This window comes from Macaca thibetana, chromosome 13, assembly GCF_024542745.1.
Source record: "Macaca thibetana thibetana isolate TM-01 chromosome 13, ASM2454274v1, whole genome shotgun sequence".
NCBI classification, from domain to species: domain Eukaryota; kingdom Metazoa; phylum Chordata; class Mammalia; order Primates; family Cercopithecidae; genus Macaca; species Macaca thibetana.
In genome coordinates this window covers 51,664,122-51,691,636 of record NC_065590.1, presented here as the reverse complement: position 1 = coordinate 51,691,636, position 27,515 = coordinate 51,664,122, and the positions used below count along the sequence as shown (strand labels likewise).

The window sequence follows — 27,515 nt, the reverse complement described above, 5'->3', positions numbered from 1 at the left end:
CGCATGACCCTCAGGGCCGAGGCCTGAGTGAGTGCTGCTCAGATGTGACTGAGAGGGATGACCTCCTTCAGCGAGGCAGCTCCTAAGAGGCCACCTGCAGGTCCGTGTGGGGCAAGACGCCATGCTGTGTCGGGGCCATGGCACACAGTAGGTGGCTGCAGTGGTTTCTCTGTAAGGAAAATCATTGACAGCAGTTGCCTTCTGGAGCCAGTCTGGAAGGTCTAGAGCAGGATATAATTTTTACTTCCCATCCTTATGTGATGCTTGGAAAATGGTTTTAACATTGATCATGTACTCTGTTTATAATTAAAAACCCAAAGAACCAGCAAATGTTTGGAAAAAGAATCTTCCACTGAAATATGTGTGGATACCTGACGTTCTCCCAGGGCACTCTGGATCCAGCAATGGTTGGGGTCTCCTGGGAAGCTAAGTGCTGGCTTACAGCCTCTCCAGTTCCCTCAGGCTCTGGCTTCAGCTCGGGCCCCTCCAATCTGTCTCTTCCAACCCCAAGTCAGTAATGCTGTGGGCTTCCTGCCCTCACCCCGCACCTCATGACCAACACGCTGCCTGCCTGCTTGCCCCCTGCCATCTTGAATTCAGTCCTGGGTGCCTTCAAAGCCCGACCCCACTGCCTGCCAGGGTTCCTGCAGCATCCCCTCCTCCAGGCTCCCCATCTCCCTGAAGCTTCCAGGTAGCAGTTGGTGTGGCACTGATCTGTGAGCTCTGGAATGTCTGCTTAGAGTTCTGAGAGGCAGGAACTGCTCTTTGTAAATACTCAAGGCCAACTGTCACGCGATGAAAGAATGAATAAAGAGTTTTTACTGAAGGGCCGGGCGCGGGTGGCTCAAGCCTGTAATCCCAGCTTGATTTTGGGAGGCCGAGGCAGGCAGATCACGAGGTCAGGAGATTGAGACCATCCTGGCTAACACGGTGAAACCCCATCTCTACTAAGAATACAAAAAAATTAGCCGGGCATGGTGGCAGGCGCCTGTAGTCCCAGCTACTCAGGAGGCTGAGGCAGGAGAGTGGCGTGAACCCGGGAGGTGGAGGTTGCAGTGAGCGGAGATCACACCACGGCACTCCAGCCAGGGCAACAGAGTGAGACTCCGTTTCAAAAAAAAAAAAGGAGTTTTTACTAAAAAAAAAAAAAAAAAAAAAAAAATCATTGTCTGACTGAAGTTGGATACAGAAGTTGGTTCCTAAGATTTAGTCATATTAAGTTCAAACAGAACTCTTGGCTTGCTTAATAATGGCTGGCAAGGCAAAACATTGTAACTTTTTCCCTAATTACAGAAGAATACTCCTGGTATAAAATTTGGAAAATAAAAACCAAACAAAATTAATGAAATAAATATCTATTTAATATTTTGGAATATTTCCTTCCAAACATTATAAAACTTGAAATTAAACTCTATATTCAGTTGTGCATCACATTTTTTTTCACTTACTATTAAAAGCACTTTTTCATGTTGTTAAATCGTTTTCTAAAACATGACTTCTAAAGCTTACACAGTATTTCATGGTATGATGCTCCATTAATTTATTCCCCCATTGTCAGATAGTTTCACTATTTTTGTTTTGATTTGAGACAGTCTTGCTCTGTCGCCCAGGCTGGAGTGCAGTGGCGTGATCTTGGCTCACTGCAACCTTCACTTTCTGAATTCAAGTGATTCTCCTGCCTTAGCCTCCCGAGTAGCTGAAACTAGAGGTGCAGGGCACCATGTCTGGCTAATTTTCTGTAATTTTAGTAGAGATGGGGTTTCACCATGTTGGCCAGGCTGGTCTCGAACTCCTGGCCTCAAGTGATCAGCCTGCTTTGGCCTCAGCAGTTTGAAACCAGTCTGACCAATATGGTGAAACCCCATCTCTACTAAAAATACAAAAATTAGCCAGGCATGGTGGCACATACCTGTAATCCCAGCTACTCAGGAGGCTGAGGCAGGAGAATCACTTGAACCCTAGAAGCGGAGGTTGCAGTGAGCTGAGATTGCGCCACTGCACTCCAGCCTGGGCAACAGAGGAAGACTCCGTCTCAAAAAAAAAAAAAAAAAAAAAAAAAAAAAAGATAAAAGTCAAAAGAGGAAGAAACGAGTGTTGTCATTAGGGAGGGGGTAGTGACATTTGGACACCAGTGGCTTCCTATAGTATTACCCTTAGGATAAAATCCAAATTCCTTTACTTGGCCTATTAGTGCCCTTCAGGAACCAATTACTCTCGTTCTTTGAACAAATTTACTCTCTTCATGTCCCTGTCCTTTGCCCCATATTCCCATCCCCACTCCCATGAACTTCCTCTCTTACCTTAGGATCTTTCATAATTTTCTTCCCCTCCCTGCAGACCATCCTCCTACATTAGCCCCAACCCCCAAAACACATACATACTATCACTTTGATTCACTTGGCTTTTACTCTTTCCTCAGCTTCCGGAAAGCTGTCCTGGATTCCCTTAAAATTGGTCAGATGCCACTGCTATGTTCTCCCATAACACTGTGCACTTCCTCCATCATGGTATTATTCTTCCACCACACTGCCTTACAGACTTCCTGTTTATATTCTGTCTCATCTGTTAGGCTATAAGCCTGACAAGATTAGGAAACAAAATGTTCTCATTCCCCATTATCCCTCCTCCACCATATGCATGCAAGTGCATAATACAGTTTCTAGCAGAGCAGTACTCAAACATGTTTGCTGAATAATCAATAATCACTGAACAACAATCTAGTCTGTTTATAAGACATTGGACTTGTGGTGCTCTCAAACCATAACACAGCTAAAGTGATTGCTCCTTAGCATCTACAAAATGCCATTGAGTTACATAAACCAACCAAGATTACCATTCATTCATTCATTCATATGAGACATTTAGGGATATGTTGACAAGTCACAAGGGTTCCTAGTCAAGTGTTCCAGGTCTAGTAAATGAGCCACTGCTACAAAGCAGAAAAGGCAGTGCGACAGAGGTGAGCACAATGGGCTACAGAAGGCCAGAGGGGCATCTCATCAGCCTGTGGAAGGGCGCAAGGAAACATGAGGGAAAACATCTAGTAAAACAAAATCTAGGGCAATGCTTAAGTTGTGCTGCATTTATTTACTCAATATTTGGGGGGCACCTATTGTTTGTCTGCCATTATTTTAGACAATGGAGACACAGGATTGAACAAAACGAAGTCCCTAATCTCATAGAGGTTACATTCATGTAGAGACAGACAACACACAAGAAAAAAAAAAAGGCCAGGTACGGCGGCTCATGCCTGTAATCCCAGCACTTTGGAAAGCCGAGGCAGGTGGATCACTTGAGGTTAGGAGTTCGAGATCAGCCTGGCCAACATGGCAAAACCCAGTCTCTATTAAAAAACACAAAAATTGGCCGGGCACAGTGGCTCAAGCCTGTAATCCCAGCACTTTGGGAGGCCGAGACGGGCGGATTACGAGGTCAGGAGATCGAGACCATCCTAGCTAACACGGTGAAAGCCTGTCTCTACTAAAAAATACAAAAAACTAGCCGGGCGAGGTGGCGGGCGCCTGTAGTCCAGCTACTCGGGAGGCTGAGGCAGAATGGCGTAAACCCAGGAGGCGGAGCTTGCAGTGAGCTAAGATCTGGCCACTGCATCCCAGCCTGGGCGACAGAGCGAGACTCCGTCTCCAAAAAAAAAAGAGAGAAAAATTAGCTGGGCACAGTGGCTCACACCTGTAATCCCAGCAACTTAGGTGGCTGAGGTATGAGAATCGTTTGAACCAGGGAGGCGGAGGTTGCAGTGGGCTGAACTTATACCACTGTAATACAGCCTGGGTGACAGACGAAGACTCCGTCTCAAAAAAAAAAAAAAAAAGAAAAAAATTATAGATAGATAGATAGATAGATAGATAGATAGATAGATAGATAGATAGAATGAAAGAAAGAAATATAGTATGGCAGATGGGGGTTAAGTTGTATGAAGAAAAATAAAACAAGGTATGGGGCATAGAGAGTAAGGAAGGTGGCAGGATGCTATTTTCTATAAGGGCAGTAAGTCATGACAGACAAAAGACCTCACTGATAAGGTGACATTTCAGAAATCTGAAAACAGCAGGTCATGTAGATTCCTGGGAGATGAGTGGTTGAGGCAAAGACAGTAGCCAGTCCAAAGGCCTCAGGGTGAGACAGAACATTTGAGGAACAGCAAGAGAGCCTGTGGGGCTAGAAGAGAATGAGAAAAGGAGAGAAGAGATGAGGTCAGAGAGGTAACTGCCAGATTATGTAGGATGTAGGGTCTTGAGGGCAGAACTACTATCAGCCCAGGGGGTATCTTTGTGCGGTTTAGAAAAAGAGGTCCCTTCTCTGGGCAGACTTGGCAAGAGGAGCAACACTGGACTGTGGCCTCTACTTGTTCCAGCGCTGGAGCAACAGCCTCAGTTGTAGGAATTTAGGCTTTCCTCTGAGTGAGATGCGAAGCCTTTAGAGGCCTGTGTGCAGAAGAGTGACAGCTGACTTAACATGTTAAATAATTGTTCTTGGCCAGGCATGGTGGCTCATTCCTATAATCCCAGCACTTTGGGAGGCCGAGGCGGGCAGATCACCTAAGTTCAGGAGTTTGAGACCAGCCTGACCAACATGGAGAAACCCTGTCTCTACTAAAAATACACCATTAGCTGGGCATGGTGGTGCATGCCTGTAATCCCAGTTACTGGGGAGGCTGAAGCAGGAGAATCACTTGAACCTGGGAATCGGAGGTTGCGGTGAGCCAAGATTGTGCCATTGCACTCCACCCTGGGCAGCAAGAGTGAAACTCTGTCTCAAAAAAAAAAAAAAGAAAAATTTTGTTCTTGTTGTTCTGTGGAAAACAGATTATAGGACGCAAGGGTCAAAGTTGGAAATACTGTTAGGAGGCTACTGCAATCAATAATCAAGGCAAAAGATGATGGTAGCTTGAATCAGGTTGGTAACAATGGAGGTAGTGGGAAGTGTTCTGCATATATTTTGAAAATAAGGCCAAGATCAGCCAAGGTAGGTAAGATGTGGGATATAAAAGAGCAGTCAAGGATGACCATAAAGTTTTTGGCCTTAGTGACTGGAGAAATGGGAATTGCTATATATAAAGATGGGAAGAGCAATTTCATGAAATTAACCGTTTGGGGCCTGTCCATTAGAGATGTTGAGTATGTAGCTGGATATGTGAATATGAAGTTGAGGTAAGTGGTCTGAGTGACAGATAAGTTTATGAGTCATTTGCATATGATGACTTTAAAAGTTATTAAACAAAATGAGATAACCAAGAAAATGCAGACAAAGCAGAGGTCCAAAGACTGGGTCTTGGGGATACTCCATGGTTAGAGGTCTGGCAGATCAAAAGGAAGCAGCAAATGAGCCTGGAAAAGAGCCTCCAGGGTGGCAGAAAAACACAAAGAGGGGAAGTCAGGTAAAGAAAGGGTTTCAAAAAGAGATGGAATGAGCAACTGTGTCAAATACTGCTGACAGATCAAATAAGATGAAATCACCATTGAATTTAGCAACATGGAGGTCATTAGTGACCATTACAAGAGCTATCCCATCAGAATGGTGGGGACAAAAGCCTGACAGGAGTGGGTTCAGACAACAGAAGGGAAAGATTAGAGACAATGTGTACAAGCAACTCTGGGAAATTTTGTTGTAGAGACTAGTTGGCCGACTGGTATGAAAAATGTTCCAGAAGGCAGGGCGTGGTAGCTCACGCCTGTGATCCCAGCACTTTGGGAGGCCGAGGTGGGTGAATCATTTGAGGTCAGGAGTTAGAGAACAGCCTGGCCAACATGGTGAAACCCCATCTCTACTAAAAATACAAAAAGTAGCCGGGTATGGTGGTGGGTGCCTGTAATCCCAGCTACTCGGGAGACTGAGGCAGGAGAATTGCTTGAACCTGAGAGGCGGAGTTTGCAGTGAGCTGAGACCGCGCCACTGCACTCCAGCCTGGGCGACAGAGCGAAATTCCGTCACACACACACGCCCACACCCACGCACAAAAAAAAAAAAAAAAAAAAAAAAAGGAAAAAGGAAAAACATTCCAGGAAGAAGAAATGATCGGAATCATCAGAAATGCCAAAACACGGGAGAGCATAAGTCAGGAAATTAAATTAGCTTCATTTACTAAAATGTAGAGTAATGGGTTTAGCAGATTGGGTTGTAAGGAAGGCAGAGGCTGCATGTCATTCTGAGAGATTTGAATTGTATCCTGAAGGTGAGGTACTTTAAGTAGAATAATAACACACATTTACCTTTCAGAATGAATATTTTGGAGGCAATAGTGAAGGGGGGTTAGAAAGGAGAAAAGACTGGAGAGAGAGAGACTTACATACGGAACCCCTACAAGAGAAAATGAAAGTCTGAATTTGGGGATGGGGTCGCAGGCGGTAGAGGATGAAGAAATAAATACAGAAGACATTAAGAAGGTTCCTTAGAAAGGACTCTGTGGTTTGTGGAGTGGAGAAAGGACAGGGGGAACTTGCTTCTAATTGGCCTCCTTGCCGGAAGGGCACCAGATACATATCCCCAAAACTTCCTCTCAGATCCAAGACTCCCAAAGTCCAAATTTGGAAATTCTACAACTAAATAACCATTCTGCAGGTTTCTTTTCCGTACGGCTTCACTTTAAAATTTGAAAACTCCTGAGATTTTTAAACATATTAAAGCTTGTCACACTAAGGAGTGACACACAATACTCAGACTCTTCTTCCCTAGGCTGGGAGAGACTTGGCGGTTGAAAGCAGGGAGGGGCTACAGGCGAGAAAGGGCTGAACCCCCGCTTCCGAAGATTTCACCTATTTTTCAGTTTGCCTGGAGCAGGCCATGCAGATTCCCTTCCCTTGGAGGCCCAGGGAGCGGCTGGTAGATCGCTGATTCTCTGCCCCTCACCGCTTCTGCAAGTGGGTGAAGGACACCTTTCGTGCCCCGCACTCTCGGCCCGCCCCTTAACCTTTCTTCCTAGTCACTTCCGGCCCGTTTCCACGCTCCGGAAACCATTATTCCGCTTCATCCTCCCTCCAGTCCTCACCTGAGTCCCTTTCTCCAAACACCGACTTTAGTGCTTAGAGATAGTAACTAGGGAATCTGGGAGGCGGAACTGCATCTTGGGACAAGTAGTCCAAGGTAGAAGAAAGCAGTGGAGAACTACAATTCCCAGAATACACTTCCATTTCCTACCTCTTCCCCAATGAGGCCCCCCTCGACCCACCTCCTTTTAAAAATTCTCTTAGCCACGTTGACTGCACGGGAAAAACCTTTTTAAAACATTTTTTACGTTGCTTAAACCTACCATTTCGAAAGCATTCCGAAGGCTAAAGTGAGAAATAAGCCCCGGTTAGGGAGAGGAGAAACGAGTTTCACGTCCTGGTCTAGCACCGGGTTGGATTGTCGCTGGGATGGCAGTCAGGCATTTGGTGTGGTCGCCTAAGGGGTGGGTCTTTCGGCTGGGGCGCCGGGAAACCCCGTGGGCCTGCGCGGCGTTCTTCCTTTTCGATCCGCCATCTGCGGTGAGTGTCTGCTCTTCGGCTGCTCTGGGGCTAGCGCCCTATGCCGCCTTCTGTTGTGATCCCTGACTTAACCCATCTCTTCCTTTTCCCCAACCTCAGGTGGAGCCGCCACAAAAATGCAGATTTTCGTGAAAACCCTTACGGGGAAGACCATCACCCTCGAGGTACGGGCCAGGTGGTCATGAGGAAGCCAAGGTCCGAATAAGGTCCTGAGGTGGATTTTAGGACCGGCGCTGCTTTCCATGACTTAGACAATGATTCCGAATTTGGGTTCTAAAACTTAACCTTTGAAATGAGTATCTTTTGCTGAGCAACGGCCTCAAGGTGATTTTCGGTGGCCAAAGGCGGGCCTCTCACCTCTCGAGGGGTGCTAGCTAGTTAAAACGGAGGAGCTGCGCCGGGTAACTCCCCCCGCCGGGCGCGAGCACGTGTGGCCCTGTGGCGGCCGCCCGCCCTGGGCTGGGGAGATGAAGGTGCTTTCCGGTAGCCGACTTGGGAGGTTGCCCACTGGGTGGGTAATAGGTCTCTTGAGTAGGTTTCAGCCCTGTCGCCGGTTCGGTTCAGTGGTAATTGTCAAACTAAATGAGTTCTGCTGTAGTTCCGTAATGTGTAAGCAACATACTTTCATTTTAACATTCATAGGTTGAACCCTCGGATACGATAGAAAATGTAAAGGCCAAGATCCAGGATAAGGAAGGCAAGTAATATTTTGTAGTTAAGAAAACTTAACCTGTGGAGACTTCAGCCTACTTGTTGGTGCTACACATATCTGCTCATGGTGAGGGGGGGAAGGGCAGATTGACAAAGCAAAATACTTGGGAAATAACACAATAAATGTTTGTGATCGGGGAGCACAGTCCCTAGATTGGAATCCTTAAGGTGTATTTCACTTGTGTGAATTTGGACACTTACTTATTTTGTGTGAGATGGGAGTCTCCTCTGTCGCCCAGGCTGGAGTGTATTGGCTCGTCCCGGCTCATTGCAGCCTCCGCCTCCCGGGTTCAAGTGATTCTTGTGCTTCAACCTCCCTAGTAGTGGGGATTACAGGCGTGCAGCACCACGCCCGGCCAATTTATTGTATATTTAGTAGAGACTGCGTTTCACCATGTTGGCCAGGCTGGTCTGGAACTCCTGACCTCAAGTGAACCCCCCACCTCGGCCTCCCAAAGTGTTGGCATTACAGGCGTGAGCCACTGCAGAAGCCCAGTATTGTCCCTAAGATTAAATGCAGTAAAACGTGATGTGTAAAGATTTAGAACCATGCCTGACCTCTAGTAAGGGCTTATGGTCAGCTGTTAGTACCATGTATTTGATTAAGGGGTGTTACCTTATAAATCTGGAGCACATCACAGGCTTCGTGTGCTGTGACTTCTTGTTTTTTTCTTATTAGGAATTCCTCCTGATCAGCAAAGACTGATCTTTGCTGGCAAGCAACTGGAAGATGGACGTACTTTGTCTGACTACAATATTCAAAAGGTCTGTCTAGGGGAAGAGCAGCCTCTTAAAAAAATGTTATTTTGGAAAATTTTTATTTTACTTTTTTTGAGACAGGCTCTGACTTTGGCACAGTCACTGAAGCCTCTATCTCTCAGACTCAGGTGGTCCTCTCACCTTAACCTTTTGTAGTTGGACCTATAGGCACACACCACCATGCCCAGGCTGGTCTCAAACTCCTGGGCTCAAGTGATCTTCCCACTGTGGCCTCCCAGCGCTGGGATTACAGACGTGAGCCACTCCATGTGGTGTATTTTGGACATTTTGACACGCAAAAGGGGAGAATGGCATTAGATTAGCAGTAGATTTTTAGGTAACTCCTATACTGATACTTGAGAAGCGCTACTGTAGTTTTTCCCATTATGAATTTTGCAAGTTGCATCCCATGGTGTAATGTAATGCATTCTTTAATCTCCCTATAAATGGTTAAGAATCAGATACTTTATTGGGATGGGGCAGCAAGATTACCTCATAAATGTTACTGTGTACTGCTACTGCTTTTAATTAAGAGATGCATAATGTTGGGTGTGCCCATTCTTAGTGGAATCATGAAAGCTTATGTCATTCTTCCATTAACAGGAGTCTACTCTTCATCTTGTGTTGAGACTTCGTGGTGGTGCTAAGAAAAGGAAGAAGAAGTCTTACACCACTCCCAAGAAGAATAAGCACAAGAGAAAGAAGGTTAAGCTGGCTGTCCTGAAATATTATAAGGTGAGCCAGTTAAAGTGATGGGCAGAATGTCAGCAAAGTCTTGGCTTATTTGGAAAACTTTATAGTAACTTGTCAGTATTTTCTTGGACTTAAGTATCTAGTATTACCCCACTTTGGTTTAAATGAGGTATTCTGGAAATGAGAAATTCAGACTTCCTGGGGTTTTTCCTGTTTGGTTTTTGAAATCACTTACGTAATAGGGTTCTGAGTTTAAAGTCGGGTCTGGGTTCAGGTCTTACATTTGTCTACGACTTGCAAAGCTGACCTTTAGTGTTCAGAAGTCCCAAGACTTCTGAATATTTTCATTGTAGTAATAATAACTGGTGAGAATTTAGGGTGCTTTGGTTTGTAAGCACGAAAACTACCAGTATTACATAGTAAAAGCTTAAATATTTTGAGTCACTTAAATTAGACTTCAGAATGTGTTGTAAAATTATCTTACAGCAGGTTTGTACTTTTCAGGTGGATGAGAATGGCAAAATTAGTCGCCTTCGTCGAGAGTGCCCATCTGATGAATGTGGTGCTGGGGTGTTTATGGCAAGCCACTTTGACAGACATTATTGTGGCAAATGTTGTCTGACTTACTGTTTCAACAAGCCAGAAGACAAGTAACTGTATGAGTTAATAAAAGACACGAACTAACCTTTATTGTTGGATTTCATTGCAGTAAAAAGAATAGTTTTTAAGCACCAAATTGATGGTCACACCATTTCCTTTATTAGTGCTACTGCTATCACTGTATGAATGTTGCTTCTGGGGATTGTGTGACCCAGTGGTTCTGTATACCTGCCAGGTGCCAACCACTTGTAAAGGTCTTTATATTTTCAATTCATAGTAACTTCTTAGAATACCTATACTTTGGCAGAAGTTATACAAGCCAGTTTTTGTTTCTGTCCATCTTGACCTCAACACAATAGACATTTGGGGCCAGGTAAGTCTTTGTTGTGCGGTCTGTCATGTGATGAGCAGCATCCCTTCCCTTTACCCATTCAGTGGCCAGTAGTGCCTATCTCTTGTCTTTGAGAATCACGGTTTGTGTAGGTGTTAAGACCTTGGCTTAAAAGAGACCTTGGCTAAGCATACTTCTGTTAAAGGCTAAAGTTGCCAACTCAAAAATGGATACTGGCTGGGAGTGGTGGCTCAAGCCTGCAATCCCTACACTTTGGGAGGATCACTTTGTGTCCAGGAGTTCAAGACCGGCCTGGGCACCATAGCAAGACCCTGATCTCTGCAAAAAAAACCATAGGCTGACTCCTATGGTCCTGCCTACTGGGGAGGGTGAGACAAAAGGATCCCTTGAGCCCAGGAGCTGTAATCATGCATTGCACTTCATCCTGGACAAGACCTGTTTCAAAAAAAAAAAAAAAATGCATCCACAGTCTCTGGGTGGTTTCAGTGGAATGTTTGCTGTCTGTCATACAACTCTTGGGAATTTAATGTTTGTTCAGGATGGATCCCTATAAAGGAATGATTACTTATTTGTACTGTTAACACTAAAAGACAGTTTAGTTTCAAGCAGGACTTGGGTAGCATATCTTCCTTTGGAGCTCAATTCAGGGAAAGCTGGTTCACTTGATAAGCCTCTTAACTAAAGCATCCACTTTGTTTTGTTTTTTTTTTTTTTTTTTTTTTTTTGAGACGGAGTCTCGCTGTGTCTCCCAGGCTGGAGTGCAGTGGCGTGATTTCGGCTCACTGCAAGCTCCGCCTCCCGGGTTCACGCCATTCTCCCACCTCAGCCTCCCAAGTAGCTGAGACTACAGGCGCCCGCCACCACGCCCAGCTAGTTTTTTGTATTTTAGTAGAGATGGGGTTTCACCATGTTAGCCAGGATAGTCTCGATCTCCTGACCTCGTGATCCACCCGCCTCGGCCTCCCAAAGTGCTGGGATTACAGGCTTGAGCCACCGCGCCCGGCCTAAAGCATCCACTTTAAAGAAATCAGTGATGTGTAAGTAATTAACAATTACCTTTTACCATATTGCCAGTCTTTCCATTAAAGGATTTCTAGCTGGAGGCATCCTTAAATAAGATTTCCTATTTCTGAGCACTTCTGACAGTTTGTGCATATGAACACATGGTAGAACAACTTAAGATACTTTTTGGCCAGTAGTAGTGCATTTCTACCTTCAAAAAAGCAACACGTTGAGTTATTTACATCTTTAATGTATTTTAAAATCCTGGATCCCAAGAAGTCTTGGCTTGAATTTGTTTTTCTTCGTAACAAACAATTCTATCTCCCACTTTAAATTCCATATTTTCTTCATCTAAACTGAGACCACAATCCATTCCCGTTTTGACAATTGAAATGTCATCTTTATGGTGTTTCAGTGAGGTTAATGAACCTTAAAAAGATATAATTTAAGGTCAGTATATTCAATAAATGATAAGTACCTACTAAATACTACATTATATGGTGTTACCAGGAAATTACACTGAAATTCTTAAAAATTGCATGGTCCTGTCATGTTAAACAATGGGACTAAATACCAGGGGAACCCCCTGAAAAATGAAGTTTGCTGTAACTAAGACTTAATTTATAGCAAAATACCCTAAATCTCCTATTTCAAAGGTAGACACAAACTTTTTGCTGAGGATAGGATGGTACTTGAGATATAAAACCAACATACATCTCAAGCAAAGGGAACCGATCAACTACAGACAATTTAGGAGTTACAACAGCAATAAGAAATGGCCTGAGCTGAGATTATGGACATGAAAGATGAACAGATTTCAGATGGTTATGTAGTCAACAGGTTTTGGTGACTGGATATGCGATTTTGATGTTGCTTACCCTTCCAAATTACATGTCCATCACGGGTTAATTTAAATTTTTTTTGTTTTTCTAACTGTCCCTTTTGGACTCTGCAGCCAGCCACAGGAACTTTTTTCTTCCCTTCTGTTATAGAGAAGGTAGCTAGTATAGATGCCTCACCTTTAGGAAGAAGAGAGCATTAATGTGCAGAAAACTAAAGATTCTGAGAAATATGCAATTTCTGACATTCTGTGGTATAAGAATTAAAGGTATGACAAAAATCCAAATTCATGCCTAGAAAAAAGTCTAGGTTTCTTTAACTCCAATTTTATTTTCCTGACCAATATTAAGAATAAAAATGCATGAAAATCTTTGGCTATTCTTTTTTTTTTTTTTTTTTGAGACAATCTCACTCTGTCATCCAGGCATGATCTTGGCTCACTGCAACCTCCACCTCCGGGGTTCAAGTGTTTCTCCTGCCTGAGCCTCCCAAGTAGTTGGAATTACAGGCGCCCACAACCACATACAGCTGATTTTTATATTTTTGGTAGAGACGGGGTTTTACCATGTTGGCCAGGTTGGTCTCAAACTCCTGACCTCAAGTGATCCACCCACCTCGGACTCTCAAAGTGCTGAAATTACAGGCGTGAGCCACTGCACCCAGCCATCTTTGCCTATTCTTGTCTGCTCCATGAAAACCTTGTTTTAAGCTTTCCTTCAATATATTTTCAAGAGTAGATCATCTGTCATTACTTTCTCTTTTATCTTTTTAAAAAAATTTTTACAGATGGGTCACCCAGGCTGGAGTGCAGTGGCATGATCATATCTCACTGTAACCTCAAGCTCCTGGGCTCAAGCAATTCTCCTGGATAGCTAAGACTACAGGTGCGTGCCACCATACACAACTAATTATTTTATTTTTACCTTTTTTTTGTGGAGGCTGGTCTTGAATTCTTGGCCTCACGTGATGCTCCTACCTCAGCCTCCCAAAGTCCTGGGATGACACACGTGAGCCACTGCACCTGGTCTCATTATTTTTCATTTTGCCACAGGTAATTTATATCTACTTAGAACTACTAATTGAGTCTTTTTTATTTTCTTTTTTTTGAGATGGAGTTTCGCTCTTGTTGCCCAGGCTGGAGTGCAATGGTGCAATCTTGGCTCACTGCAACCTCTGCCTCCCGGATTCAAGTGATTCTCCTGCCTCATCCTCCCAAGTAGCTGGGATTACAGGCATGTGCCACCACACCTGGCTAATTTTGTATTTTTAATAAAGACGGGGTTTCACCATGTTGGGCACACTGGTCTCAAACTCCCAACCGCAGGTGATCCGCATGCCTCGACCTCCCAAAGTGCTGGGATTATAGGCATGAGCCACCATGCCTGGCTGAGTCTGTTTTTTTTACTGACTAAAAATTAATACAAATTCCAATAATGAAGTAACACGCACTATAATGAACCAGTTTTCTAGGGAGCTATTTTACTGGTGGTGGTAGTGTTATCTGACTGGTGTGTTTGCTTAATCCTAGAAACCCTCATGACTTAGTGTTCCAAATTGCTCTTAGCACAAGAACATAAAAATCTCTGTACAATCATGTTGAGCAGGTCAGAAAAACCTAAAATAATAAATCTGTTATGTAGATTAAAAATGCAAAATCAAATCTCATCATGGGGAAACACTGGACAAATCCAAATCAGGGTACATTCTACAAAACAGCTGGCCAATATGCTTCAAAAATGTCAAGGTCAAAAGAGACAAAAATTGAAGAACTGTTCCAGATTAAATGGAGCCAGAGAGATATGACAACATGGATATATTATAATCCATGATCCCGGACTGGGGAAAAAAAGTACATTGTTGGGACAATGGACAAAATGTGAATATGGACTGTGTATTAGATAACTGCATTGTATAAATAAATGTTAAGTTTCTTGAGTTTGATTAGTTCTATGGTTTTATAAGATAGTCTCTTTTGCTTAGCAGATGTACATATTTAGAGGCAAATAGGCATTATATCTCAAATATTTTCAAATGGTCCAGGTAAAAAAAAATCCGTGTGTATGGAGCAGGACAAAAATGAGGCAAATAGGACAAAATGTAAACAACTGGTGAATTAGGTAAAAGATATATAGGAGTTCCTTGTATTTCTCTTGCAATTTACCTGGAAATTTAAAACTATTATCAAAATTAAAAGTTAACCAAAAAAAAAAATCTACATGGGGAGGGAAAAAAAACAGATGAGGTAATTTAATCAATTTTAAATAAACTCAGTCTACTCTGGCTGATATATGCTAGAAACAGTATTTTTAAATATTTAATATTTCAATGTAAATTTTCTTCTTATGGTAGACTTCTCTGCCAGCCCTACAACAAAGTCAACAGCTCTTTCCATGACACTGTTAATAATCTTTATGCATTCAATAGTAGTATAATTTGTATTATAATTATTTGTTCATATCTAAACTGGAGGGCAAGTTCTTAATTCCTTATTTGCTTTTGTATCCTCAAGGCATAGGCACAATGTGTTACACAGGGCAGGTGTTTACATAAGAAGCTACAATGAATTCTCATGGTAGTCTTTTTTTCTAGAACACAGGATATATCTTTCAACATTGAAAACATTTCCTCTAAGCGCTGAAGTGCTATTTATAGCACCTACTATACTAATTTTTAAAAGTAACACCCAGTGATCACTCACCTACTGGGTGCTCTTCCACAGCACAGGGTAATCTGCTGCTCAGTTCCTCTTGCAAATCTTCAACAAGACGGTAAATTATTTTGTGAAGTTTCATTTTTACACCTTTTTTTGCAGCTGACTCTTGGATAACTTTGCCTACATTCACATTAAAGCCATATATAACACCTAGCAAACAGAAATATGATGAATGAAGTAGCACAAAGATTACATTATAATCATTTATTTGTCTTTCAAGCAGAAACTTGAATCTAAATTGTTTTATTTTCTAAATTAAAATAGCAAAAAAGAGGCCGGGTGCCGTGGCTCACACCTGTAATCCTATCACTTTGGGAAGCTCAGGCAAGTGGATCACCTGAAGTCAGGAGTTCGACACCAGCCTGGCCAACACGGTGAAACCCCGTCTCTACTAAAAATACAAAATTAGCCAGGCGTGGTGGCGGGCACCTGTAATTCCAGCTACTCGGGGGGCTGAGGCAGGAGAATCGCTTGAACCCGGGAGGCAAAGGTTGCAGTGAGCTGAGATCGTGCCACTGCACTCCAGCCTCGGCAAATAGAGCAAAACTCTGTCTCAAAAAAAAAAAAAATAGCAATTAGAGGAGGTTAGAAGGTCTATGATTTTTTTCTCACCAAAACTAGTAAATTTTCCAATTGATGAAAGAATTTTATAAATTGTATTGTGGCTTAACAAAATTTCTTTGTAATTTCAAATCCATTCATTTAAGGACCATTAAGTGCCTATAACGTGTAAAGCAGTATGCTAAACAAAATTTGGTTTTTATACCAGAGAAATAAAAACACAAAAAATGACCAGGGCTAAAATATTATTGCTTCATTTTAATAACACTACATTATTAAATTATAATCTTATTGTCTACAATTTTTGTGGTTTGCACTTAGGTATTCAGACGGCCAAAAGATGCCCAAAAATAGTGACTTAAAGGGGTGGAGGGAAAAATAGTGACTTAATTGGTAAGGGTCAAGAGTTATTTTTAAGAAGCAAGTTTCATGGAGCTGACCATTGCACCAAAAAACAAATAATGTATTTAACTGTAAATACTTGGGAGAAAAAAAAAGCAAAACGCTCTTGTCTTAAAAAAGATGAATGAAAAAAATTAACCTGGACGGGCACGGTGGCTCATGCCTGTAATCCCAGCACTTTGGGAGGCCGAGGCGGGTGGATCACTGGAGGCTGGGAGTTTGAGACCAGCCTGACCAACATGGTGAAACCCTGTCTCTACTAAAAATACAAAAATTAGCTAGGCATGGTGGCAGATGCCTGTAATTGCAGCTACTCAGGAAACTAAGGCAGGAGAATCTCTTAAACCCAGGAGGCGGTGGGTGCGGTGGGCCCAGATTGCACCATTGCACTCCAGCCTGGGCGACAGCGAGACTTTATCTCAAAAAAAAATTAACCCAAAAAGTAAAAAAAAAAAAAAAAAAAAAAAAAAAAAAGCTTGTCTTAAAAAAAAGCTTTGTTTAAGACACTCTTGTCTTAAACAAAATGAATGAAAAAAGATTAACCCACACAGTTTAAGACGGAGAAAAACACAATCACCTTGAAACTCCTATCATTAAGAAGTCATTCTGGCCAGGCGCAGTGGCTCAAGCCTATAATCCCAGGACTTTGGGAGGCCGAGGTGGGCGGATCACCTGAGGTCAGGAGTTTGAGACGAAACTGGCCAACATGATGAAACCTCATCTATGCTAAAAATATAAGAATTAGGGCCGGGCGTGGTGGCTCAAGCCTGTAATCCCAGCACTTTGGGAGGCCGAGACGGGCGGATCACGAGGTCAGGAGATCGAGACCATCCTGGCTAACACGGTGAAACCCCTTCTCTACTAAAAAAATACAAAAAAACTAGCCGGGCGAGGTGGCGGGCGCCTGTAGTCCCAGCTACTGAGGAGGCTGAGGCAGGAGAATGGCGTAAACCCAGGAGGCGGAGCTTGCAGTGAGCTGAGATCCGGCCACTGCACTCCAGCCTGGGCGACAGAGCAAGACTCTGTCTCAAAAAAAAAAAAAAAAAAAAAAAAAAAAAAGAATTAGACGGGTGTAGTGGTGGGTGCCTATAATCCCAGCTACTCGGGAGACTGGGGCAGGAGAATCACTTGAACCGAGGAGGCAGAGGTGGCAGTGAGCCAAGATTGCACCATTGCATTCCAGCCTGGTTGACAAAAGCAAAACTCCGTCTCAAGAAAAAGAAGTCATTCAATTGGTTGGGCACAATGGCTAATGCCTATAATTCCAGCACTTTGGGAGGCCAAGGCAGGTGGACCACCTAGGTCAGGAGTTCAAGACCAGCCTGGCCAACATGGTGAAACCCTGTCTCTACTAAAAATACAAAATTAGCCAGGTATGGTGGTGCACGCCTGTAATCCCAGCTACTCAGTGGGGGCTGTGGCAGGAGAATCCCTTGAACAAGGGAGACAGAGGTTGCAGTGAGCCGAGACGATGCCACATGTCAGCCTGGGTGACAGAGTGAGGCTCTGTCTCCAAAAAAAAAAAAAAGAAAAAAAGTCATTTCAATATCATTCAATACACTGTCTATATTACAGCACAGTACTAAGCCAGTCAGTGCCTATGAAATACGTTTAATTAATCAATTAGATGTTACCTCTATCCTTTTCAGTAGAGGTGACATCTAACTCTAATCAAGTCAGGTTTCAAAGAAATCTCTTTCCTAAATGATTCCTAATAACTCAACAATGTTTTTGCTTTACTAAGTGTTCCACTTATTTAACAGTCATGAGTCCCCCTTTTTGTGTATCATAAATTCAACTAGTAAAGACAGTTCCATGCCTTCTAGGCTTATAAAGCTAAAAAGACCTTTTGCTCTAAAAAGATATGACATATAAAGTTATCAATTACCAAAGATAGGAAGCCAAAAGTAAAAGATGAAGGAAAGACTGAATAGGGTGATTACAGTGCTAGGAACATTCAGAAGTCTGATGAAAGATATGAGAATCAACCGTGGGATAGTAAAGAACTTGGAGGAGTAGGGAGAGGGGGCAGTAATGGTGCTTTGAAAAAAAAGATAAACGTGACTAGGTCTTGAAATAGTTCCCCAAAATTGCAATACAACCACAACAAATGGAGCTATGGCCACAATACTGCACATCCCATTCAGTTTAAATTGCTAGCTGGGACTGGACTATAGCAGGAAGGGTGATGCTGATGGGAATAAATGTCAGGTGTGACAAGCCAAGCAACAAAAGACAGAAGCAGATGGTTCAGTGTTATTTAGGGAACACAGATTAACAAGAAAAAATGGAATCCTTACCATTAAATGTTTCAGCAAGGTTAACATCATTTGCACTTATATCACCTACTCCAAAATGTACTAATTCTAGTTCACACTCGTGTGAAGCATCATAGGTATCTATAATGTTCAAAATGGCCTCAACAGAACCATCAACATCACCTAAATACAAAAAAAGTTTATAATTGTTGCTTTTACGAGTTAGACATCAGCAGACATAAAAATGACAATAATCTATTTAAAGCCATGATAGGAATGTCATTTACCACTAAATCCACTTTTATGTAGGCTTAGCATTACATATACCTACTTGACTTAATAGCATATAATGAGCCCAAAGGTTCATTTACAACAAAATCAGCAAGAAATATGTTGAATAAGAAAATCTCTCCTAAAATACTGAAATAATTTTCATGTAAATGTAAAGGACCAAACTATGAGAATAGTTTATATATATACATATATATATATATTCAGAGAATGTAATGTAAAATCTTTAAAAAGATACCTTTAATAATCACAGGAAGTACATTTGAATCTCTTTCCATTTCCTCTTTTCGCTTTAAGGATGTTTGTTCTTTTATTTCTAAATACTGTAGAAGTGATCTCTTCTTCCACTGCACATTGCTATACTTCTCACGGGCTTTCTGATATGCTTCTTGGTGTTCCTTTCGCTTTTCTTCTATTATTTTCACATCCTCTTTACCTTTCTCCTGTTCTTGTTCATACTTCCTCCAGTCAACAACTTCACGTGCCCTTGGCTTTATAGGGGAAAAACGCGTTATTTAATGAAGTAGACAACAATAACTGCTAGATTAAAGCCTTTGTGTTGTCCCCCATTAGGAAATTAGCGTAACTCATGTATGAAACTGCTACTTTTATAAGTTTCAAGAAACATGTAAAATTTTAATTTGAGAGCTTATATAATTGAAATGATTTAAAAATCTTATCCCCCCAAAATTCTATAGTCTAATGCTATAATAGCACAATTGCATCCTCACAGCCTCTTATAATCTAGAATTATTTGTTAACAGTAATACACATATTTGGTATAACATTGTAAACTGACATTTAAAATCATTATATTACATCCTACATATAGGAATTAAGCTTGATATACCTCAGATTCTACTTCAAGAATTTCTTCTCCTGCAGAAGGAAGGTCTCTCCAGCCTGTAATTCCCACTGGCATGCTGGGATGGGCCTCATGGATTGTTTTTCCATTTTCATCAAACATTAAGCGTACTTTTGCCCAACAATTTCCAGCAACCAGAACACAGCCTTTTCTTAAAGTTCCTCTTTGAATTATAGCTGTAGTAACAGGACTAAAATGAAAATAAAAGTATATTTTTAATGTCATAATCAGGATGTAATTGTACTTTAAGTAGAGCAAAGATATCTTTATGAAGTTTAAATTACATAAACATGTGTATACATAAGATTAATTCTGCCACTTAACTTCTTAAGCAGTTTTTCATACTATAAAAACATTTCAAAGCTGGGTGCAATGGCACACCTGCAATCCCAGCTATTCAGCGGGCTAAGGCAAGAGGATCACTTGAGCCCCCGAGTTCAAAGTCAGCCTATCAAGACCATTTTAAACAAATTTATTTGCAATAGCCAAGAAGTAGAAGCAACCCAAATGTCCATCAAAAGACAAATGGACATTTCTTCCAAAGAAAATGTGGATTTTACATACAAAGGAATATTATACAGTCTTTAAAAAGAAGGAAATTGGCCAGGTATAGTGGCTCATGGCTGTAATCCCAGCAGCACTTTTGAAGGCCAAGGTGGGTGGACTACTTGAGCTCATGAGTTTGAGACCAGCCTGGGCAACATACCAGGACCCCATCTCAATTAAAAAAAAAAATAGGCTGGGTGAAGTGGCTCACACCTGTAATCCCAACACTTTGGGAGGCCGAGGTGGGTATATCAACTGAGGTCAGGAGTTCGAGACCAGCCTGGCCAACATGGTGAAACCCCGTCTCTACTAAAAATACAAAAATTAGCCGAGTGTGGTGGCATGTGCCTACAGTCCCAGCTACTCAGGAGGCTGAGGCAGGAGAATCACTTGAACCTGGGAGGCAGAGGCTGCACTGAGCCGAGATCGCACTACTACACTCCAGCCTGGGTGACAGAGCAAGACTCCATGTCAAAAAAAGAAAAATTAAAAAATAAATAAATATTAAATTTTTTTTAAAAAGGAAATCTTTTCACGGGCTACAACATGAATGAAACTCTAGAACATTATACAAAATGAAATAAGCCAGTTACAAATGGACACATACTGTATGATTCCACTCATATGAGGTATCTATAGTAGTCACAAAATAAAAACAGAAAACAATGCCAGGCGTAGTGGCTCACGCCTGTAATCCCAACACTTTGGGAGGCTGAGGCGGGTGAATCACCTGAAGTCAGGAGTTCAAGACTGGCCTGGCCAACATGGCAAAAACCCTGTCTCTACCAAAAATACAAAAAGTAGCCAGGCGTGGTGGCGGGTGCCTGTAAATCCCAGCTACCTGGGAGGCTGAGGCAAGAGAATTGCTTGAACCCAGGGAGCAGAGGTTGCAGTGAGCTGAGATCATGGCCACTTCACTCCAGCCTGGGCAACAAGAACAAAAGTCTGTCTCAAAAATAAATAAATAAAAGAAAAACAGAAAACAGAAAGGTGGTTGCCAAGGGCTCAGGAGAAGGACTAAGGTAATTTTAAAAGGTATAGACTTTCAGTTTTACAAGATAAAATAGTTCAACAGATCTGTTGTACAACAATGTGAATAAACAACAATACTGAACTGTATATTTAAATATGGTTAACATAATAAATGGGATGTTAGGTGTTTCTTACCACAATTTTAAAAAAATAATTTCTTACAAGGTTATGCTAAGAGAAGAAACAGGAAGCAAAGTGTTCTGACAGAATCTTAACCCACTTTCTATCCCAGTCTCCATCAGCTAAGGGATTACTCACAGTTGTTAGAGAGTGTAAAACAATGAGAAAACCTCTCTTGCTGATACGGAGGAAAATTCAAGCACACCACTTCAAAGATCTTTCTGCGTATTATATTAATGGGTACGGTATAAAGAATTTACAAACCCTAAAATGCAACTATTGGTATTTCATTCTAATTTATGTTATCTGTAAGACTTTACCAATTCAGTCGAGTCAGTGGGGGAAAAAAATAAAACAAATTGAACTACTTATGTCATCTAAATATGACTACTAGATGTATATGGATAGTTGCTATGGTCTACTGATAATAACCGCATTCTTGTGTTCTTGTGTCAGTACAAACAATAAAATAAAACAAATGCTTTGAAAATATTGTTCATGAACAATAACATGCAACAAGAATAATATATCATCATATAATCAAGTCACAAAAACCACAGAACAAATTAAAAAGGCAAGCAGTTTAAGAGTCCTACCCTCTTCCTTTGTCTGTGAAAGACTCTATTACTGTTCCTTCCACTGGACCATTGGGATCTGCTTTCAATTCTAATATTTCTGCAAGAGCAATTGTTGCTTCTGCCAAAGCCATCAGATTATTGCCCTTTAACAATAACAAAGGTTGTTAATACACGTTAATAAATATTATCAGTAAATATAAATACCAAGGACAGAAAGTCACATAATCCTTGCAAGATATATTATACTTTTCTCTTTAATCATTAAAAGCATGATTACTCAATTTAACAAAGAAAGGAAGGGAGGGAGGGGAAAAGAAAATAAGAAAAAAGAGAATGGGAAGAATGGAAGGGAGGGAGGGATCAGCAAGAAAACCTGAGCCATGGACAGATCTTGCAAGGAATCAGTGGCTATTTTTTTTTAAAGTATGGCCACTGGTGGTACTTGTTACTATCCCTTTCATAAACACATGCAATGCTTCATTCTTTCTCCTCCGTCTGTCCCTACAATTGTGTTTCCTTCCTCTTGCTTTCTTTTTTTAAGTTCTGCCCAACTGAACGAGATTTCACATCTATTATTTCATTTGATCAACTCAAGAATCCTATAAATTAAATCAAGCATTACTTACCCTTATTAAATAAATGATGAGAAAATAAATAAATGAGGAGAAAAAGCACTAACTAGAGATCTAGGCTCTAAGCTGTGCTTTATAACCACCCAGCTGTGCACCCTTTAAAAAAGAAATCACCTCACCTCCCTGGATCTTCTTACCTCAACCATAAAATGAAGAAGCTGGAGTGGGTGATTCTTTTACCTTTCATGGTCTATGTTTACTATGCTCTCTAGGGCTCCAAGATCACACAGCCGATTAACTGGTGATGGAACTGGAACTGATAGGCAAGGTATTTTTCCACTCCTCGTATCAGCTAAGAGATTGCTCACAGTTGTTACCAAATATAAAACAACAGACAAGGGCCGGGCACAGTGGCTCATGCCTGTAATCCCAGCACTTTGGGAAGCTGAAACTGGCACTTAGGAGTTCGAGAGCAGCCAACATGGTAAAACCCTGTCTCTACTAAAAATACAAAAAATTAGTCGGGTGTGGTGGCACGTGCCTGTAATCCCAGCTACTCAGGAGGCTGAGGCAGGAAAATTGCTTGAACCCAGAGGCAGAGGTTGCAGTGAGCCAAGATCATGCCATGCACTCCAGCCTGAGACACACAGCAAGACTTTGTTTCAAAAAATAAAAAATAAAACAATAGACAACTGTAAAACAAAACAAAAAAAATTGACTAAATATTTTGCTTACCCACCCACTTATTCCTAGTATTTATTCCAATTTACAAAATGCTGCTCCAAAAAGCAGAACTAGAGTTGTTAACTTGCATGAAGTAATCCTTTACATACCTTAGAAAATCATCTTACCTCCTTGCCACTCTCTTCCAATGCCCTCCATTCCCTTGGAATCATCTCTGACACACCTCCAAATCTGCCTAAGCAGCTTTATATCTACCTACTCATCTCATGGTATCTGGTCAGAAAAGGTAGTCAACTCTTCAAATATTTTAATTTTTTTTTTTTTTTTAGACAGGGTCTCACTCTGTTATCAAGGCTGGAGTGCAGTGGCATCATCTCAGCTCACTGCAACCTCCACCTCCCTCGCTCAGGTGATCCTCCAGCCTCAGCCTCCCCAATAGCTAGGACTACAGGCACATGCCACCAAGCCAGGCTAATTTTTGTGTTTATTTGTAGAGACAAGGTCTCACCATGTTGCCCAGGCTGGTCTTGAACTCCTGCCTCAATGGATCCGACCATCTCGGCCTCCCAAAGTGCTAGGATTACAGGCGTAAGTCACTGTGCCTGGCCAAATATTTTAATCTTATTGTAGTAAGCTTAACGTGTGGCTTTTGGAGTGCAATAACAATTGAGATAGTGCAGAAGATAACAAAGTCTAAGTCAGCATTTTATAAATTTCAGAGAAAAAGATGCACAGTTTTACTACTAATGGAGGCATAATTTCTAAGTATCTTGGAGGTAACACATTTAGGAAAAGTAAAGATGAAATGAGATTTAATTGGAGGAAGGTGTAGATTAGCCCACCATCCCTTCAGTGAATGATCAGGAGGAAAAAAAAAGACTATATTATATAACAAGGATGGACAAAAAAGGTTACTTAGCAGCAACCTCTACGGGGTAAAAGAATTGGAAAACACTGATATGAGGCAAGTACTGACTTTCCTTGGTGCTTATATTCAAGAAAGAATAGATGGTAATTTTAAAGAAAATGGAATTCATTTAAATAACATTTTAAAACATGTAGCAATTTAATCCACAAAAACATTCAGTCAATCAACAACAAAATCAACTTAATATTTAATCTTGGTATTCATGAACTTTTTGTTTAAATCTCTTAAATGCTGTAAGGCCTGTTTTCCACTTGTAAGAGGCATGAAATATAAGCACTTTTTTGTTAACAACTGGATTTCATTTCTGCTTAAGACAGTCTTTGGTCAGGCACAGTGGCTCACACTTGTAATCTCGGTGCTTTGGGAGGCCAAGGTGGGACAATGGCTTGAGGCCAGGTGTTCAAGACCAGCCTAAGCAACACAGTGACACCCTATGTCTACAAAAAATTTTTAAAATTAGCTAGGCATGGGATGGCACCTGCCTGTAACCCAAACTACTCAAGAGGCTGAGGTGGGAGGACAACTTGAGCTTTGGAGGTGAAGGTTGCAGTGAGCTGTGATCGCACCACGTCTTTATCCTACTATTTCCCTTATTCCCCATTTATTCTCATCCTAAGTATCTCATAATAAAAAACATATTCCATTTAGACTTGACTCCACACTGATCAGCTGGTGACTGACCTCTCTGAGCCTAATTCCTAATGTGCCAAACCGAGATAATACCATCTTTGCCTGACACCCGGAAAATGTTTTAAAAACAACACAAATTATGTACATCAAAATGTTCTTTAGATGTAATATACTGTGTGCATTGTGTACAGCGTTCCCATTCAGGCATATTCATATGAAGTCCCCACATTTACCGTAAGTGCGGAGACAGGCACTGCTTGAACATCACCTCCATAATCTTCACATACCACATCATAAGCCAGCAGCTCTTTTTTCACTCTTTCAGGATCAGCCTCAGCTTTGTCACATTTATTTATGGCAAGGACAATAGGAACTGAAAGAAACGGAGTTAAATAGAGTGAAAATGATGACACCTTCAATTCCAGGTATTCACAGTGAAAGACACCAACTTTCTGTTCCAGTTTTCTCTTTATTCAGTGGATGTTTTTATCTAACAAAAGGCCAAAATGACCCACTTTAGAGTCATATCACCCTACTCTGCTCTCTACACATAAAGAAATCCAGATGCAAGATGTTAAAAGTATAATTATAAGCAGATTTTGAGTGAATAACAGACACCTGAGATTATCCAAAAAAAACAATACAGTTGGGCTGGGTGCAGTGGCTCATGCCTGTAATCCTAGCACTTTTGGAAGCTGAGGCAGGTGGATCACCTGAGGTTAGGAGTTTGAGATCAGCCTGGCCAACATGGAGAAATCCCATGTCTACTAAAAAATACAAAAATTAGCCGGGCGTGGTGGCACACGCCTATAATCCCAGCTACTTGGGAGTCCGAGGCAGGAGAATCGCTTGAACCGGGAAGGTAGAGCTTGCAGTAAGCTGAAATCGTGCCACTGCACTCCAGCGTGGGCAACAGAGACTCCATCTCAAAAAAAAAAACACAACAAACAATACAGTCATTCCTGGGTATACTGGTGGATTGGTTCTAGGAACCCCCCACCACTGCCTGTATCAAAATCCCGGCATACTCAAGTCTTGCAGCCAGCTCTACAGAACCGTGTGTACAGAAAGCCATGTAAGGAAGTTTCAAATTCTGTGAATGCTGTTTTATTTATGTTTGGTTGAAAAAAATGTGTGTGTTAAGTAGACTCACACAGTTCAAACCCGTGATGTTCAAAGGTCAACTGTATTTTGGGTAGAAAAAGGCCTATCCTTAAACATAAAAGCAAGATCAACAAGTACACTGGAGATAATCTCAAAAAAAAAAAAAAAATCATGAGAAGATTCCAATTCAATACTACTAGATCATTTGCCTCTTCTTTCCAGGGTTTATTAACACATTGTTAAAACCCAACATCTCATCCTAGGTTAAAACTAAGTACCAATATCACAAATTTCCTTTTAGGACTTATACTATTTATTCATACACCTAGGTCAGTGACCAACATATAGTCGACTAACACATAGGCTCTCAATAAATGTTTACTTAATGAAAGGACCAAATAATCTTTTAATCTACTTATCACTAGACATATCCTCTCTTTAGAGAAATCACACAAAATTCTATGAGATAATTCTGTGGCTGCATTTCATCATCTCTGTAATTTTCTCAGGTATCAAACAGAAATTTTAAAATATACAAAAAAGTTTTGCAATCCACAACATACTATTACAAAAAAGTACATCCCAGCCGGGCACGGTGGCTCACGCCTGTAATCCCAGCACTTTGGAAGCCAAGGCAGGTAAATCACCTGAGGTCAGGGGTTTGAGACCAGCCTAGCCAACATGGTAAAACACCATCTCTACTAAAAATACAAAAATGAGCTGAGTGTGGTGGCGGTCACCTGTAATCCCAGCTACTCGGGAGGCTGAGGCAGGAGAATCACTTGAACCTGGGAGAAGGAGGTTGAAGTGAGCCTGAGCCAAGATTGCACCACTGCATTCCAGCCTGGATGATAAGAACAAAACTCCGTCTCAAAAAAAAAAAAAAAGAAAAAGAAAAAGAAAAGAAAAGAGACAGGAAAAGTACATTCCATGTTGATGAGCTGGAACTTAACAGGTAGGTACCAAGAGAAGAGGTGTACAAAGCATGATCTAATGAATTTATCCTATCTCAGCCAATTGTTTTGTAATGGGATCCCTGGCAAATTTATCCCTCTCTTCTTGCCATGCATTCCCTAGAATCATTAAGAACATAGTACATCACACAAAGGCAGTTTTAAGGAATTAGAAAGGAAAGAGAATAACATTGGAAGCTAGCAGATCTAAATTCCAAATGCAGACATACTGAAAATTAGTTGTATAATTGTATATAATTACGGAGAGTTCTGGCTGCTGTCTGAGTCTTACTTTCCATGCTGTAAAATAAAAGAACTGGACTAGCTCAATAACTCCCAACCTTTTAAAAATCTTGCCAGTAAATCTGGGGGGAATATGACACACTTCATCAAGTATATTTTCTCAGTAAGGGTAGGGGTACAGTCATTTCAGAATAAAAATGAATATATTGAATGTGTAACTTTTTTTTGAGACGGAGTTTTGCTTTCGTTGCCCAGGCTGGAGTGCAATGGTGTGATCTCAGCTCACCACTACCTCTGCCTCCTGGGTTCAAGTGATTCTCCTGCCTCAGCCTCCTGAGTAGCTGGAATTACAGTTATGCGCCACCACACCTGGCTAATTTTGTATTTTTAGTAGAGACAGGGTTTCTCCATGCTGGTCAAGCTGATCTTGAACTCCCAACGACCTCAGGTGATCCACCGGCCTCAGCCTCCCAAAGTGCTGGGATTACAGGTGTGAGCCACCACTCCAGCCTAGAATGTGTAATTACATGTGTGGGTATTTATTATTATAACTTTTAAATGAAGAAATAAGGGAGACGATCATTAAGTGATTTTCCA

The 27,515-nt window shown here is 41.5% G+C and overlaps 3 protein-coding genes across 27 annotated transcripts in view; 1 reads left to right on the top strand and 2 right to left on the bottom strand.

Annotated features, from left to right (window-relative positions):
* CLHC1 (clathrin heavy chain linker domain containing 1) overlaps positions 1-7,370 on the bottom strand; it is a 66,425-nt gene extending 59,055 nt beyond the window's left edge. Inside the window, exon 1 of one of the 3 annotated variants that reach the window (XM_050754671.1) lies at positions 7,265-7,370. The gene's annotated coding sequence lies outside the window, so the exon portion shown is untranslated. Of the gene's footprint in view, positions 1-6,770; positions 6,956-7,003; positions 7,136-7,264 lie in introns of those variants that run through there. The other 2 variants (XM_050754675.1, XM_050754672.1) reach the window with 2 other exon arrangements.
* The window catches only part of RPS27A (ribosomal protein S27a), a 169,332-nt gene extending 159,003 nt beyond the window's left edge, over positions 1-10,329 (top strand). The window contains exons 2-7 of the mRNA XM_050754691.1: positions 7,441-7,481; positions 7,581-7,645; positions 8,124-8,178; positions 8,872-8,957; positions 9,555-9,686; positions 10,149-10,329. Of these exons, the coding sequence (XP_050610648.1) occupies positions 7,598-7,645; positions 8,124-8,178; positions 8,872-8,957; positions 9,555-9,686; positions 10,149-10,298 (471 nt within the window). The 5' untranslated portion in view covers positions 7,441-7,481; positions 7,581-7,597 and the 3' untranslated portion in view covers positions 10,299-10,329. The remainder of the gene's footprint in view (positions 1-7,440; positions 7,482-7,580; positions 7,646-8,123; positions 8,179-8,871; positions 8,958-9,554; positions 9,687-10,148) is intronic.
* A 1,498-nt stretch (positions 10,330-11,827) lies between these two features.
* Positions 11,828-27,515, bottom strand: part of MTIF2 (mitochondrial translational initiation factor 2) — a 32,543-nt gene continuing 16,855 nt past the window's right edge. For all 23 annotated transcript variants that reach the window (XM_050754663.1, XM_050754660.1, XM_050754647.1 and 20 more), the window contains 8 exons: positions 24,852-24,991; positions 21,823-21,947; positions 19,514-19,718; positions 18,902-19,154; positions 18,415-18,555; positions 15,137-15,301; positions 12,477-12,617; positions 11,828-12,027 (listed from right to left, as the gene is read on the bottom strand). In XM_050754663.1, the coding sequence (XP_050610620.1) occupies positions 11,855-12,027; positions 12,477-12,617; positions 15,137-15,301; positions 18,415-18,555; positions 18,902-19,154; positions 19,514-19,718; positions 21,823-21,947; positions 24,852-24,991 (1,343 nt within the window). In that variant the 3' untranslated portion in view covers positions 11,828-11,854. The remainder of the gene's footprint in view (positions 12,028-12,476; positions 12,618-15,136; positions 15,302-18,414; positions 18,556-18,901; positions 19,155-19,513; positions 19,719-21,822; positions 21,948-24,851; positions 24,992-27,515) is intronic.